At 39.5% G+C, this 16138-nt stretch overlaps 1 protein-coding gene across 9 annotated transcripts in view; it reads right to left on the reverse strand.

Annotated features, from left to right (window-relative positions):
- The window catches only part of DNM3 (dynamin 3), a 169927-nt gene that overhangs the window by 57336 nt on the left and 96453 nt on the right, over positions 1–16138 (reverse strand). For all 9 annotated transcript variants that reach the window (XR_007907506.1, XR_007907505.1, XM_051805931.1 and 6 more), the window contains one exon: positions 8629–8738. Coding sequence is in view for 7 of the 9 variants with exons in the window: in XM_051805931.1 (XP_051661891.1) it covers positions 8629–8738 (110 nt within the window). In the remaining 2 variants the exon portion in view is untranslated. The remainder of the gene's footprint in view (positions 1–8628; positions 8739–16138) is intronic.

A 16138-nucleotide genomic window follows, 5' to 3' on the forward strand; every position in this document is an offset into this window, starting at 1 on the left:
GCATCTCATGGAAAGCTGTAAAAACGTTCTTGAAAACAATTCAGATTTTCTGTTTTCTTCTCTCTCCCACTTCTTAAAATTGCTGAAGATATCAGCACAGAAACAGTTACTACTCAGTCCTCACCTACCTACTCCATATGGAATACTGTGAAGTCATGTTCTCATTGTCATCTCTATAGCAGCTAAATGGGATTTTATACATCAAAGAGAATGATAGAACACAGGATACCAGAAACCAAAAGGATGAGCTCTCAACGATACAAATCTTATTGATATTTATAACCTAAGAGACTTCAGAAACAAAACAGATACAATAAATGGGAACATGCCTAGAAGTATTATTTCTGTGTAATATTTCCCTTGAATATTTAACATTTTTTAAATGTGAACACAGAAATGGGAAAACTGTGCAAAGTTATAGGCATATACCACATCGACCTACCACTCCTGTAGAGTCTCACCATTGTAATTTTATATCATGCATAATGCATGAAAATATATCTATAGTGGCACTACTGGAAACCAACATAATATTGCATTTTTCCAGAGTGAAAAATACAAAAGGTTACCATTTGTTATCTGCAGATTTTATTATAGTCTAGATAAATAAACCTCAACTTGGAACTGCATTCCAGAAAAAATACAACACAATTGCTTATGGAGATGAACAGACAGTTGGGCTAAAAGCATCAATTCCAATTCCAGAACAGTTCCACAGTCAGTACACACCTTCTCTTGGCCAAGCCCATTACTTCAAAGTCCAGCAGACCCCCAGCTGTAACTTTGCTTACCCTACAACTTCTTCACTTTATTAACACCTTGATTTCCAGCAGACTGAATTCCTTTCCCCCACATGTTTCATGGCCTTGCAGAAAGGACCTTTACATTGTCCATAGGTATTTCTTTAACTCCTCCTATCACAAAAGAATCCTAACAGGACAGGAATAAGGTATTTGAAAGTGCACAAGAGGAAACAGAGAAATACAAGATAAGTTTGAAGACTGAGCCCAGCTGCAAGTGACTGTTCCACCAGTCCTGAAGCCTGGGCTGTCAGCACTGCACAGAAAAGACTTGACTGCCTATAAACCAGCAGACCTATACAATCCAGGACCAATAAGTGAATGACACACAACTGAAAATCACAAAGAGAGAACTTTCTAGTTGCCACAGTGGAGGCAATTCCAGTGGGTTTCCCTCTACAGTGGTTGCACATCAGAACTGCTGCTGTCTGAGCACACACCACTGCTAGACATCAAGATGGATTGTATCTCTTGTCATTTCTTACTACTAAGATAAGGTTAAACAGTTATCTCCAACAAACCTGCAAAGATTTTAAGGGCAACCACTGCAGGCACATTACAAATCCAGTTGACACGTGTGCACATATATTAATTCATGTCCACATATTAACCATATGCATAGACAGCTTTTAGATTGCATTGGATCTGCAACATTTCAATAGACAGAGATGTAGTGTGTGTGCATTAAATTTCCTTTTATAGAGAGAAAATACAAACCAAGATTAATTGAAAAAGGTATTTATTCTTGCCAATACGGGAGGAGACAGAATAGCCATTACACAGCAAAGATACTGGTGATTTTTTTCAGAATTGAGCCCATAAACTACTTTAATCCTCCAAAGAACACAAACCTACATTTAACTTCAGCAGTTGCACTGACACAAGTGAAGCTACTCACAGACTAAAAGATAAAGGAATATATTCTTTTACAGGGATTACAAAAAGCTGTGCTTATCTCAAATGATTTATTTGGGAGCATCTGATCTTTTTATTAGGATGGAAGCAGATTTGAAATCAACATTAGAAATCTAGAATCAAATGCAAATTGGCCCAATTTTATTCCATGAAAAACACCAAAAAAATCAATTCTTAGGTATTTCTTATTTCATTGAAATTGAAATAATACAGAATATGGGTTTCATAAACAGTCACCTCAAATGAAAAAGGGAGAAAATAACAGAATCTAGATAACTCCAACTATCAGCAAAGATAACCTTAGATGAAACTCTATGTTCTCTACTTATTCAATCTGCAACTCCACTTTGCACACTCTGCTTATTCAACCTTAGTCTACCATTTTAGACACCTATAATTTCACAATGGCTGGTTTGAATACATGCACTATTTTTCAAATAGAAAAGATCTACTAGAAGCTCTGTAAATCATATACTTTGAAGAAACAAAAATGGCCATCTGCTCTAAGAGCAATGACTAACATTTTCTATCAAGGCGTACCATTTCAGATCACTCCAGTGTGAATGCTAATTAAAATTAATTACAAGTGTCTCTGAAGATCTTTTTTTCGTAATATCCTGAAAAGCCAATGAGACAATCTCTGAGGCAATGCCATGAAATTAACATTTAAGGATTTTGCCACCTAACTCATGGGAGTGCTCTCCCAAAAGTATAAGGATCTTTTCAAGTTCATGCACCCAAAACACACACAAACCCACACGATTTTAAGGTGAAAATGAACAGAAGATATGCTGATCAGTATATAGACAAGCCTTGGCAATGAAGTATCTCAAGTCCTATATGTAACCCAGAACAGAAATGCAGCCAAAACTAACATCACATAGGCCAAAATCCGCAGTAGTAACAGTGACTGACACTAAAATATTCCATAACTCCCTGGAGAAGAAAGTTTGATGCCTTTCGTGGTGAGGAATGGAAGCCTGTTTGGGAAGCTGCCTTGAGGCCACACAGACACAAAAGCTGCCCACAGCTGTCAGTCCCTCCTCACACATGGAGGGAGCTCAGCTCCTGCTCCAGTGCTGCCCTTTGCTGGATGGGGCAGTGGGACCCAGACCTCTCTGAGTTACTGTCAGCAGGGAAGGTGAAGCTGTGCTGGGTCAGATTCACCATCCACGGCTTAGCCCACGCTTACAACACCCACGTGTCTGCAAGGCACCACTTCCGTTTCAGATCCCACACAATCACTTTGGGAATTTTCTTCAAGTACAGTGTAACTTCTATATTTAAGGTATGGGTTTGGCACTGCATCTTCCTTTCTCCAAGAACCCCTTTTTGCTCAGTAATACCAGTTTTAAAGCTCAATACCTGCACCACCTATCCACCACACAATCCTTTATTTGTCATGCAAAGAACACTTGTCAATAATGTCAAAAAGAAATATTCCAGAAAAAAAAAGACCCAACCTTTTTCTTTTTTTTTTTTCCTTTTCTTTTTTTTTCCTTTTTTTAATGGAATGGACTTGAGGGGATAAAGGCTAGCTATTCCTTGGGTTTGTATATTTTTCCTGTTCTTAAATATTGTACTCTCCAGCATCTTAGAACTTTGTTTAGAAATGTTAGCAGCTTTTTTGCTGGATTAAGTTTGTGGGGCTTTTTAATTAAACAGATTCTCTTTCTTCCATTTCGAACAGAGAGGGCTCTGAATAGCTTACAGTCCAGCTCTTCCTGGGGCTTAGTTTTCTGAGTAATTCAAAAACAGTAACTAAACATACATCTCATTTTAGGCTTTATCCTTTAGCCTGGCTTCTATCCAACACCTCCTCTGACCCGGTCTCCTTTCACTAGTTGCCTTTATTTTGGCTCTTGCCCAATTTCCCTTATATATGGATAGCAGTTAACCAGTTGCTGTCCATAACAAGAAATCCAGGATTTAAAGCTTTAGTGCATTTGGAGTTCCAGAGACAATTTCTGCTCCATCCCCTTCTAGAGCAACACTCAGCCAACAACATGCACCCAAAATATAGTCCTCCCTTTCTCTTAGCAAACACAATGTCCTTTCCTGGGTCCTGTTAGATGATACAGTTTCTCGTGCAATATGATTCCTGACAGAGTGTACTCAGGAGTTAGTAGCTAAAACTCATCATCTGGCAGTTCTATTTTCAGTCCTATTGTGTGCCCTCAGAACTGCCTTTTGATCACTCTCCTCTGGACATTCATCTGTTTGTCACATTAAGGATCTGTTTCTACACCGAGTCTGTCCCAGACAGTCAGCTCTCGAGCAGGGGTGGTAGGTTTTTTCCCACTGCTTTATGACTAGTGAGGGGCATTTAGCTCTCAGGAACCTACTCTTGAGAGGGCAGAAAGGAACAGCTCCATGCTTTGCATCTGCTCCTCACACCCCCCTACCACAGAGGTAAAAGAAAGCAACACCGTTACTCCATTTCATCTGAATCCTGGCTGGGCGGGAAAGTGAAAAATAGGGAGAGCTGGGGGGATCTTCCTCTGCAAGGAAGGGTGAATTTCACACACCAGTTTCACTTCTTTGGCTCCAAGGGAAGGGGTGAGTCTGAAGAGGAACAGAGAAAAATCAGGGACTCTCCACCAGGTGACTCTTTCTTATTGTAGGGTTGCTACTCCCAGTATTAGTAGGAGGGGCTTGAAAATTCACCAACTCGACAAACTCTTCAGCCAACTACCATTTATAACCATAAAAATCTTTACCTAGTAGAATCTCTTCTCCCATAAAAGAGAAAGAATTCATCTCTCCAGAGCTGGAGAAGAGGTGGAAAGGAAGCTTTTTCTCTGCTTGCAGCAAATTAAGACAGTTTCGCTTTTTTTTACTCATCATCTTTGCTTTACTGAAAAGGGAAGTAGTATTTAGATGGGGTTGTAATACAATTTATTAACAAATAAATCAGCATAAAAGTGCAACTACTCTACTGCACCAACAAGAGATTACTTTAGGGAAACCGAGAATCTAGAAAAATAGTGCCATGTGCATCCTGTAGTCAGCAGGGCAAGATCATGAGAATACATGACTGCTTGCCCTTCTTAATTAGGGAGAGATGGAACTGTTGCATAGATCTTAAAGGGAGGCACATTTAAGACCAGAGATCCTGTCCTGGGTTACAGTACTCAGTTAACAGAAAAAGCAGCAATCGCTGAATAATTTTTAGAGGAAATACATGGGAAATAGACAAAGCATTTGGAATGAAATCCTATAAGGAAAGTAAACTTTCTGGAATGGGCAGAATTTGTTTTGTTCGTTCTTGAACTCTGCACAAGAGTCTTATACACTCATCAATGAGGACATCACAGGTTAATGTGCTGACTGTGAGTAGAAACATTGAGAAAATCCTCCCTCCTCCATTTTTAGCTCTGCCTAAGGAAGTCCATCAGTGGCTACCCCTACACAGCTTCACATTATGTTCTACAGCAGTAATGCAAACTTTCTTTTTTTTCCTATAGTTTAATTATTTTTAAATACTTTTAATGTGTTTGATCTCTTTTCCAGTCTAAAAAAAAAAACTTGCCAGCAGTTTATTGTGTAGGAGAAAAGATTATTAACACAAAATAGCACTCTCTTGACAGCTTTAAGTTTAGACACACATTGCTTGAACCCACAGCTAAACTTCAGCTGCTTAAAGGCAGACTCGTGTAGATGGACATGGCCAAAAATTACCCAGGAATCACAGGGCACTCACTCTACTTTACTTTGTTTTCATATCTAGCACTTCTAAGGTAAGTAAACTAGAGGAATCCATCTGCAAAGGCTTCCATAGTGTCTATAAATTAAGTAGATAGGCTACTCAAAAACTTTAAACATATTAATTATTTTTGCTGAAAAACAAACCTAATCTCCTGTTCTTTAACCAATGCTGTATCTGTTTCAGGCCAAGAGCTTTCCTTTTCCCTCTCACTTTTTTTTTTTTTTTTTAGGTTTAATTAGAAAGTAACAGGAAAATAATTTCATTATTTCACAACACAGCCTTTTCATAAACACACAATTATGTTCATTTCATGAGAATTTATCTTCACTGTGAAATCAATCGTCACAGTCTCCATTTACTCTACATTACCCAGTCACATTTGATTCCTGTCAGAGAACTGTTGACTTCTGCAGTAAATCAAAATGACAGATACTGTTAATTTTCCTTCTGCATCTATCCCCAGGTCTCAGCTAACTCAAGATGGTTTTTCCTTCTATGCAGTGAAAGGAGTATTTTCCTGGTAACTATATTTTAGAGCTGGAAAGGTTTTCATAAATGGAAAAAATGCAGTGCATAATCCAGGAAACTATTGAAATGTACAGTATCAGAAACATATGGCAAATACCTATGCAGTGAGGGGCTGGGAATGAAAAAGAGAACAAGTTTATTAAAATCCTTCTCCTAAAGGGATTTTACTTGGAAATTAAAATAACTTAATTGAACATTAAGAAAGTTTGGACAGTCAAGGAAAAAAAAATGCTGCAAATTATGGGGGGGGGGGAGAGATACAGAATAATCTCCATGCCATCATGGAAGCTGGAACAGATGATTTTGCCTTTGTTCTTTAACAATCTACATCTTTAATAGCAAAATGCTTCCATAACCAGAACCCTCAGTGGGCAAACTCTGAAAGCTGATTTCTTTTTCAGTTGCTAAGGTTTTTTAATTAAAAAAACAACCACTCCACCACCCCCCAACAAAAAAACCCCAATCAGAAAATACATTGCTTTTTTACATGAATTTTGAAAGGCAAACCAAATTCACACACACGCCCCCATCAGAAACCAGGAATCAACAAGTCACCATAAAATAAAACAACAAGACTCCTTATTTCAACATATCTTTATCGATTCCCTGTTTTAGTTTCCCTAAGAATCTGGGATAGGGGAGAGAGTCTCTAATCGAGAACCAATATTCCTGCTTCTACTGACACATCTCTGAATTGAGGAGACAGTGGAAAGTAATACTAATCTTGTTTTGACCAATGTGAGCCAGCAGGCAGAGTTTTAGAAATATCAAAAATCAGCTGGTTTACAGTAACAGCGAAATTGTTGTTGTAACTGGAATTCAATAAATATTTCTTCAAAACCAACTTCTGCCTCCTTTCAAGCTGGAAGATTGTCTCCATGAACTGCCTCTCCTAAGGCAAAGGTATTTTGTCATCATACTGCTGTGCTGTCATGTCTTAACATGCCCATGAAGATGTAAGGATGTTTTTAGAGCAGCTTGCAGAGGCTGCTACTCCAAGCCCAAAGGGGCAGGGTTATTGCAGACATGGCAAACATTTTAGACATCTGATTTTGAAATCCTTGCTGTCCAGTGTGTATAAAGATCAAGTGAAAATGTGAATGTCCAGCTATATAACACCCAAATAAATCCCAAACTTGCCAATGGAAATGCATGCTTCTCTTGGATTTTCACAGCAGTTCAAGACTTTCAAGCAGTTAAGACAACGACAATATTCAAAGCCATTAGCCAAATCAAAGGAGAAACAATGAGCTAAAATTAACAAATTTCTCATGGAAGGAACTTAATATGTACAACTGATATCAGGCCACCAGGGTAGTTACCTTTCTTGACTGACGTGTGTGCAACACCAGGATGATTCACATGTATCTACAGCAGAATCAGAATCACATGCATTTCTAGCATCTGAAAATCATGTATGTTTTTTAAAAACATAACAAGTTTTTCAGAGCTTTTTTCTGTGCTTCAGAAATGCAAGTGGTCAAGTGTTTGAAATCTTATTCCCAGCTAGTATGTGTGTGACATACTTTCAAAGGGCATCTCCCGGCAGACCATGTCCCCGTCCAGGCTGGCTGAGGTGTCAGCAGACACAGGCAGTGCCTCCATGGGTAGTTCAAAGCCAGACTCAAGTTGCACCCTCACATTTCTGGGGCCAGCAGAAACCTAACAGCCCAGAAACCCCGTGCTTTGCTTTTGCTTTGCAGGAGGGAGGGGCATTTCTTGCTTCTGAAAGTTCTGGCCACTATTTCTAGCCAGTTCAGGAGCAACAACAGCTGGCTCTGCAGGGACATCCAGCCCTCATCATCTTGAACACCTGAAGGTATTGCCAAGCTTTAGTGATGTGAGGGAGAAGCAGGTGTGAAGGGACATAGAAGAGAAGAGGAAAACAAAGACATCTATCCATGCTACTTTACCTAATTTCCTGCAAAAGAACTTAGCAAAAATGTCCCTTATCTGCAAAAATGCAATTCCACTGAGACAGCTACACATGCAACTCTCCTCCTCAGTAAAACAAAAAAATTTACAGGTCACTTGAACATCTTTTGTCACGTTTCCTTGCCTTATTTGTGCACAGCAACCTGAATTGGCTGTGCATGAGGAGCAGGCTCCCATAGGGCACCCACACTACTTAAATCAGAGGATGAAGTCTGAAAGGAAAAGTGCAGGGCAAAAACTACAAAACCAAAGATTCTATTAATTGGAGAAGTGGAGGAATCTGGTTCACTCTCCATTCAGCAGTGTTTAAACCCAAACAAACAATCAAGTGACTCCCAAGATTAAAGACAGGCAAGATTTTCCACTGGAGAAAGTGAAAAGCAATGATGCTTTTGTGATTTACTCCAGCTGAATCTGGTCACAAGGTACAGAAGTCATGAATGTTTTGGTAAGCCTAGGTGATTGCCAAAGAAAACAAAAATAGGATCAGGAGATGATTATTCAGCCATACGGAAGAACGACATGACTCATCATGGACTTGTTTCCCCCCACGAGTGGCTGGGAGGACACTAACCTTTCATCCCATGGTTATGCAACAGCAAAGAAGCAGATAAATCAGGAATATCGAGATGCTTGTGTATTCAACATGGTGGAAATACCAGAACTGCTCTTACAGTTATTAAAATGCTCAGCTAGATAATAATTTTATAGAAGTATCTCCAGAATAGCACATTTTCTCACCTCTGCTCCGTGTTAAACAATGCAAAGATATGTTTGCTCGACATGAAGCTCTTTTCAACATCTCGCACTTTCAAGTTGTCCAAAGGAAGCATATATTTCTTTTCTTTCTCCTAGAAAAGAATAGATTAAAACAACAATATGTGAGAAGTCTCAAAAAAGCCTGATCTCAGCAAGCTCTGTTTAATTGGTAATGACCTTGGTACATTTGCTATTATAAGGAAATACCCAAAATTTAAATGTCTGCTTATCTTTCACAGACATACCTGCAAGAGAGATGAAACCTTAATTTCAGTTCTGTTTTTTCACTGGCCCTTTTAAAACATTTCTTATTACAAATATTCCACATCAAACACATAAGCATCTACATTTATTATTCTTCATTCCTCTGAATTCTAAAAAGGAAAGGGTCAGACTTTACTAAAATGTGTCTGATCAATACAAAACTCTTCTACCATGCCTGCATAGCAACTGGAGTAACCAGTAACATAAAATCAATCTCTACCTTGAATTACTCTTATTAATTATTTAGGGTGGCATTTGATGAGCCAACCAGTAAATTTTCATTCCTTCACTGAAAAATACAACCTCCCCATACAAATCAATCAAAATCATACTATTATCAAGGTTTTATATGTATCATCTAAAAACAAGATCAGACTCTAATCTAACCATCTTATTTCTCCAAATAGGAATGATCTACTAACTCTTGCTGGAGCCAACTCCTTGGGCAGTTTCATCACAACCCTCATTTACAGCACAATCACTGTAATTTCACCTTTTCTAAGTTCCTTCCTTCCTGTCACTCCCAATTAAGGACTAGTAACACTCCTGAGCTAATGAATCATGTAAGAACAAAAAAGCCCTCAGCTTATTAGCTGTTTCCATTATGGTAAACTTCCTTGAAGTCCTTGCACTGATGGATAAACCGAAGCAAACTCCTCCATTTTGCTTGGCCAACGCACCTGATGCTAAATAGAAGTGATCCAAAGACAAGAGGGGTGACATTTGCATCCCCCCTACCCTCATGCTGGTCTTGCACATCACAGTAACATTGCAGACAAGGGTACAGTTTAACAGCTTTTAAAAGCCATTAAAGTACTGTTAAGGCTGGTGCCTTTACCATGGCAGCCGTGGAGTGGGGAGAGGCTTTATGCCCTGGAATTTGTGCTGTGGATACTAAATGGAGTTCCTGTGAATTTGGCTACCCAATGGCTCTACAGAATTTCAGTAACTCACCAAAGCTGGAGACGTTTGGATTCCTTTCTGGTCCCTTATCTGCCATCATGAAGCAATGCTGACTCGTCCCTCCCAGCCACCAGCAGAGCCAGCTGTAGAGTCCAGCACCACTGCCCTTGCTGGAGTACTCTGGACTGGGATATCCCTTTTGGGGCTTGGCTCAAGTAAGAACTATGCATGGGATTACGGTTTATTGTCTGCCACAAAACAGGACAAAGGGACAATCCAAACTAGGATTTGTTCGTCTCAATACATGTTTCCCAGAAGAAATACATTGGAGTCACTTCCAGTGCACAGAACTGGAAGGAGGCCTCACTAGGCTGTGTGTTCTGGGAGGGCAGATGCAATTCAACTTGGCTAAGCTTCAGCAGATTGCAAAACTAAACTGGATGAGAAAGGCCTTAAGAGTGAAACTATAAAAACACAGTGACATGTCCAATAACAGCTCACTTTCCTAGACAGCCTCATACCAGGCCTCAGTAGAGGAAAAAGCATATTTCAAAAGCCTTCTGGAAAAGCATGGCTTCTACTGTCTTGTTTTCTGAATCCAAAAGTTATCAAATTCACTATATAACACAAAAAGTATCTGATGGATTTTCGAACTACCTCTGGCTTAGCCGTCCTAGAAATTATTACTCACAAAAGCTCACACATACGTATATTCCTCACCCTCTCATCTAACAACAACTGCCATGAAGGAGTCTAGTTCTGTGCCACTCTACAGCTGCTTATCAGAGTTCATATCTATATTCTACTTCCAGGGAATATATGGTCTCTGAAGCTTGGGGGCTGTCCCTGAAAGGACACTGCACTGTCATCCATTCAGTGAGTATTACCACTGAGATAAATAAAACTAAGCAAAGTAAACTCATAACTTACCAATAAAAAATAAATAATAGCAAAAGTCGCTAAATAAAGAACTTGCAGATCAGACATTTATGTATGAAAATTAGAAGTACACTGCCTTCTAATACTGATTTTTATTGATTTTGCTGTTATTAACTTATGTCCTAAATAGTGTTGACAGCATTTTAGCTTTGCTGCCTTGACAAAGTGACAAACACTTGAAAAATATTCTAGTATATAAATTCATACATTAAACTTTGTATTATAAGCAAATATGTTTTTCAGTTGAAAGCTGGACTGCATGGCAATGCAAGTTACTTTGTATTCTATTTCAAAAATCTAAGAGAAGTTATACACAAAAAGTACTTTTTCTCCAGAAATATTCCATTTGGGCTGATTTATTCCATCATAATCAAGAAAAAAAAATCTAGATAAGCTCAATTTTTTGCTTTAAAACTTACCTTTCGGTATCACAGAATATGCTTATAATGATTTACTACTCAATTACAAAAAATTCAAGAAGTTTCTGATGAAGTGTTTGTTCTGACAGACATTATTTACTGGCAAACCAAGCAATCACGGATGAATAAAAATAGAAACTGATTAAAAAACTATACCAAGAATCTGATTGTCTAAACAAAAGTTCCACAAGCAACAAAGTTATATAAATGTTTGATGCCAAACTGTGAGAAAGTGTTTCTTCTGCAGCCACCAGGAAAAAGGAAATGCCTACTGAAGGCTAAGAAGTGGTTGGTATTTATTTACATGGCCTCCTACCCACATGCTGAGACAGGGCAGTTTCCAAGAAAAGGAAATCATAGGGTGCCTGTGCTGGAGGCAAACAGAGACAGCATGTCACATATGAGAGATCAGAGCTAAATACTGCCTAATTCCAGGAGAAAGGTATTACTATGACATTAAAGTGTGGCAGCAAAACTCATTGCAATTTTTTTGCGCCCCTCCCCTCACCCCAAATGGGGGAAAATATACGTAAATGGAGAACGAGCTAATTCAACAGCAGATGAGCCCAACAACATTTCAGCCTAAGCTCAATGAATATTATGTTGTGATAGGGCAAAAAAAGCTTCAGCCAGGACTATCTGTGCATGTTTCCCCTCCTAAGAGGCTGACAGGGTAAGAAACAGGGAATGCATGAAGCCTGGAAGGAATGGGGCTAGGCACACTTCTATGAGTGACTACATGCACATAACTGTGGGTCCAGTTTGTCCCACTCAGCATTTGTTCTTTTTTATTTATAGATTTTTATTTTTATAATGGGGCAGAGAACTTAAGCGTGACATGAGGGGAAAAACCAGCACATGCTGATCCCACGTAGAGACTTTGCCTCTCTTTTTCCAGAGTAGAGGAGAAGAAGGAAAAAGTGGGAGGCAGCATGGCCCATTCCTGTTCCTGTGACATGAAAAAAAAATTCCCCGTACTCCACCTTAGAAAAACAAACTAACCTGCTGGCCTGGGGAGCCTTCCCACCCTGGAGACGATGTTTTCACCACCCCTGGGCCTAAGTAGCACTCACATCCTTAATGGACTAGTTCTGTTCTCCAACAGGCAAGTAAGCTGCCAGGAACTGACAGCATGATGTAAATATGCCATATTACAACTGCCCCTTCCTTCTGCAGTGTTTAAATGTACTAAAAATAAATACTCCTGAAGTCCAAAATGGCACATGGGATACAAAAAATACAAGAGTAGCTCCCCTTCCCCCAGCAGGGACTCAGCCAGCACTTCCAGGCTAATGAACTCCATTGCATTTTCAGCCAGGGGCAGAAACCGCTTCAAAAATTGTTCTCTGCTTTTGGAACTTTTAGGCTCAGTCAGAACAGTAGAAAAAAAACCTTGGACACAATGTCAGCTAACTTTGCTTCAAAGAAAAGAGATTGTTAAATTACTTCAACTTCTTCCAGTCATCAAAGGTGATTGTCATTTTTATTTGTCACTTCAGGATGGCTACAGTGCAGCACCAGCCAGAGGACAGACTCTACTGCCCAAGAAAACAGCAGGAAAGTTTGTGCAGGACAATTCAAACACACGATACTCAGATTCTGAAAGGCAGGTCTGAGCTCATGTTGGCCTAATCACACTTTCAGTTACGTCAAGGAGAATTGGGCTGGTTTGCTCACCGCTTCCTAACTTTTTAGAACACCAGCTTCCACATGGAGGGTCAGGACACCAATGAAAACCTGTCTATGGGGACTGTGGGGACCACAAGTTCCAAAAAATCAAGCTCCCAACTGAAAGAGGAAGCCATACTGGAATAGTTGGCACAAATAAAAACTGTAATAGTTGGCACAGCAGGATTCATTCTCTGCATCATTTGTACTGAAAGTACAAACCCCAAGAGTATTTACCATGCACTGACAGCAAATGTAGGTATCCACAAAAGGCCTCTGCCATTAGTATGAGGCATTAATGAGCCAAAAGAGCAAACTGCTTTAAAATCATAAACTGAAGAAGGACAGCTTTCAAATAAAGCTTGGGAACAGCAGAGAAAAAGGTTGGCATTTCTGCCTCTGAACTAGATTTCCAGACCAGCACTGTACTACTCTCTATATTTGTTTGCACATTAACAGATTGGGGCTAATACTTACCTGACAATGCATTTTAGTGCCCTGATTGCAGGACACCTTAACGATGCCCTGCCATCAGTAGCTGCTGGCTCGACCTTGTTTCTGCCAGCAGCTACTGAAGGCAGGGCATTGTTAAGGTATTCTGCAACCAGGGCACTAAAATGTGTAGGTGGAACACCAAAGCCAAGCAGCTATTTGGTAAAGCACTTAAGGCAGCAGAGGCAGAAAATAATCCCCAAAAGAAAGATGTTCTATAGTACTGTACTATATTATATGGTCAGATCGGTACCTGCATTTTACAGAGACACAAGAAGTGGTGTCTTGTGAACCTGCTGAGCCAGAGTGATCTATATTAAAGAAAGAAGAAAAATAATAGGAAGTATACGGAAATACCAGCAGTCTGTGCCTGTTTACTCCCAAAAAGGAAAGGCTCAGACTTGTTTACACCCAGGAGCTCTCACTGGCAGTGCAAATAGCCTACTCTGATGAAAGTGCAAACTCTTAAGATGCCTCATAGAAACCTTTATATCAATACCTTTAAATCAATATCCAAGAGTTAACCATATAACCTTAAATACACTCAAGAGAATTTGACTGCGTTTCTATTTCTCTCTCAGTTGAGAAAGCCACGCAGCATCTTCACAATGGTCTCTGCTTCCCCACATTTGGCTTTAAAGCATACCATGAAAAATGAAGCATGATATTCTCATACATTACTGCAAAATTTTGAAGAAAAACAAAGAAAGTTATTTTATTAGAGACAACTTAGTGTGGGATTGAGGCCTGAACGTGCTCCTGGGTACAGCTGTAGAAAACATAACTCTTAACGTGTCTATAAAATGAAGAAGGAGCTGCTTTAACAGCAAAACAATGAATACATAAATATTCTAATGTTTTTATGAAAAGTACAGCAAAAGAATACTTAATAAGTTGCAGATGAGAAGAACATGTTTCTTCCATCTATGCACCTCTCCCTTTAGTCTTCCACAGTCAACTCCAAATTGAAAAACTCAAGACAAAAATGTGACAGCAGTTCAGGGTGATAAGCCAGACTGTCAGAAGAACAGAGGATACAGCACAGAGCACAAATATCAAACCTTACATTCTTTCAGTGTTAAAAGTCTCTATCTTTTGCCATGGTTGAAATGATGAGTTACTGATACAAATCAAAGCTGAAACTGTAGCTGAAAAAAGAAAGATCTAATGATAGAATCAAGCTATTTCAGGTTTTAGTTATTATCTTTCTATATTTTGCATTTGTACTATCTTTTCTAGGTAATGATGCATACTTCTGACACTTGCAATTTTTTCCCAATCTTTTAGTATCTTTTCCCACAACATATTATTAAAAAAACTTAAGAGGCTTGTTATATCTCTGCTGTTTTTTCTGAATTCAACTATGGGACTAAACCTGATGCTAATGTTAAATCAGTCCTTAGTCTGGTCTTATCATTCATTTCCCACCATGTTTTTCTTTCATAAGAACCAGTATTATATTTGTTTCTGCAATTTCCTCCTGCCCAAACTTCTTCAGGAACAGAACCACAAGAGTTCACAACTCCATATTTGAAATACTTCATTCTTTCAAGAAATGATCACTGGTGTCTTTCTTGAAAGGAGTTTACTATCCTGCTGCTTTTGAAGACTTTGCAGAAGGACATCAGTAAAGGCTATCTGTACATCACTATTTTGCAGCACAGGTTTCCAACTCTAACTGAGGGTTTCTAGGGAGATGAAGTTGCTGCTTGCATTTCTGGAGCACCCATCAGAGCAAAACCACACAGCCCACCTGCTCAGAGCTGGACAGCCCCAAATTCCCCCTTCTCCTTGCCTGGAGGGCACAGAATCCTTGCAGAGTGCTCAGCAAGCTTGCCCCTGAGTGGGAGCTAACAAACCTGCTGCACCAAGCTAACTCCATGGGGATGTGTCTGCACAGCAGTGCCCATGTTATGGTACCCAGATAAACATCTTTTCCACTGTCCATCTCTCATCTCCCTCAATAATTGGGGTGGCTGAGTAGGTATTCCATTGCATTCATGCAGAGCCTGAATGGCAGGATTAAATAAATAAATAAAAAAAAAAAGAAATCCAGTAATTTCACTGGTACTCCCTGTGCCTTTACATAATCAGTGCATCAAACAGAAGAGTAATAGTTTCTGAAATATACAACAAAATCAATGTGATCTGAGATTGCCCCTCCCCAAAAGAGGTGTTTATTATCACAAGTGAAGGGTTGGTCTTTCACCGGTCTGTGCTGTCAGTAAAAGGATCAATCTGAGAAAGAGCCCGATGAAGAGGAAATCTCTGTTTAGCTCCTATTAGTTAGGATCTTGAAAGGTCATTTTGAATTTGGGAAATCTTGTCTGGGAAAGAAGCCAGCAATTCCTCTGAACTGAAGTGGTGCTGGCATTTAAAACTGAGAGAAAGCCCCAACTGATGAACCAGTGACAGTCTGGAAAAATTCTGCTGGATGAGTCTAGTGGCTGATCCGAAGGTAGAGAGGGGGGAAAAAAGTATCCTTTGACCTTTTTATCCCTTGCAATGAAGCCTGTTTAGGACAGCTTGTTTTTCTCTACTGGTGCTCAAGTTTTTATTTTTTTCCTCTTCACCTACTGCAGATGATCCAACAACCACAGAGGTTTGTGGGAGCGATAGTGGAAGATGAAGGGCTTCGGTGCAGGATGTCTGTGCTGGCAGAGGGCACAGAGGGACAAGGACACCCCAGTGTCTGCAAGATCCAGCTTTTTTCAGTAGTGTACAGCTTTTCATTCATGCAGTTTACAATTTTGCTTATTACACATATATGTGTGTGTATAAAAATATTTATGTATATGCACACACAT

Source organism: Manacus candei, unplaced genomic scaffold (assembly GCF_025592945.1).
Source record: "Manacus candei isolate 608988 ecotype Guabito, Panama unplaced genomic scaffold, ASM2559294v1 h1tg000005l, whole genome shotgun sequence".
NCBI classification, from domain to species: domain Eukaryota; kingdom Metazoa; phylum Chordata; class Aves; order Passeriformes; family Pipridae; genus Manacus; species Manacus candei.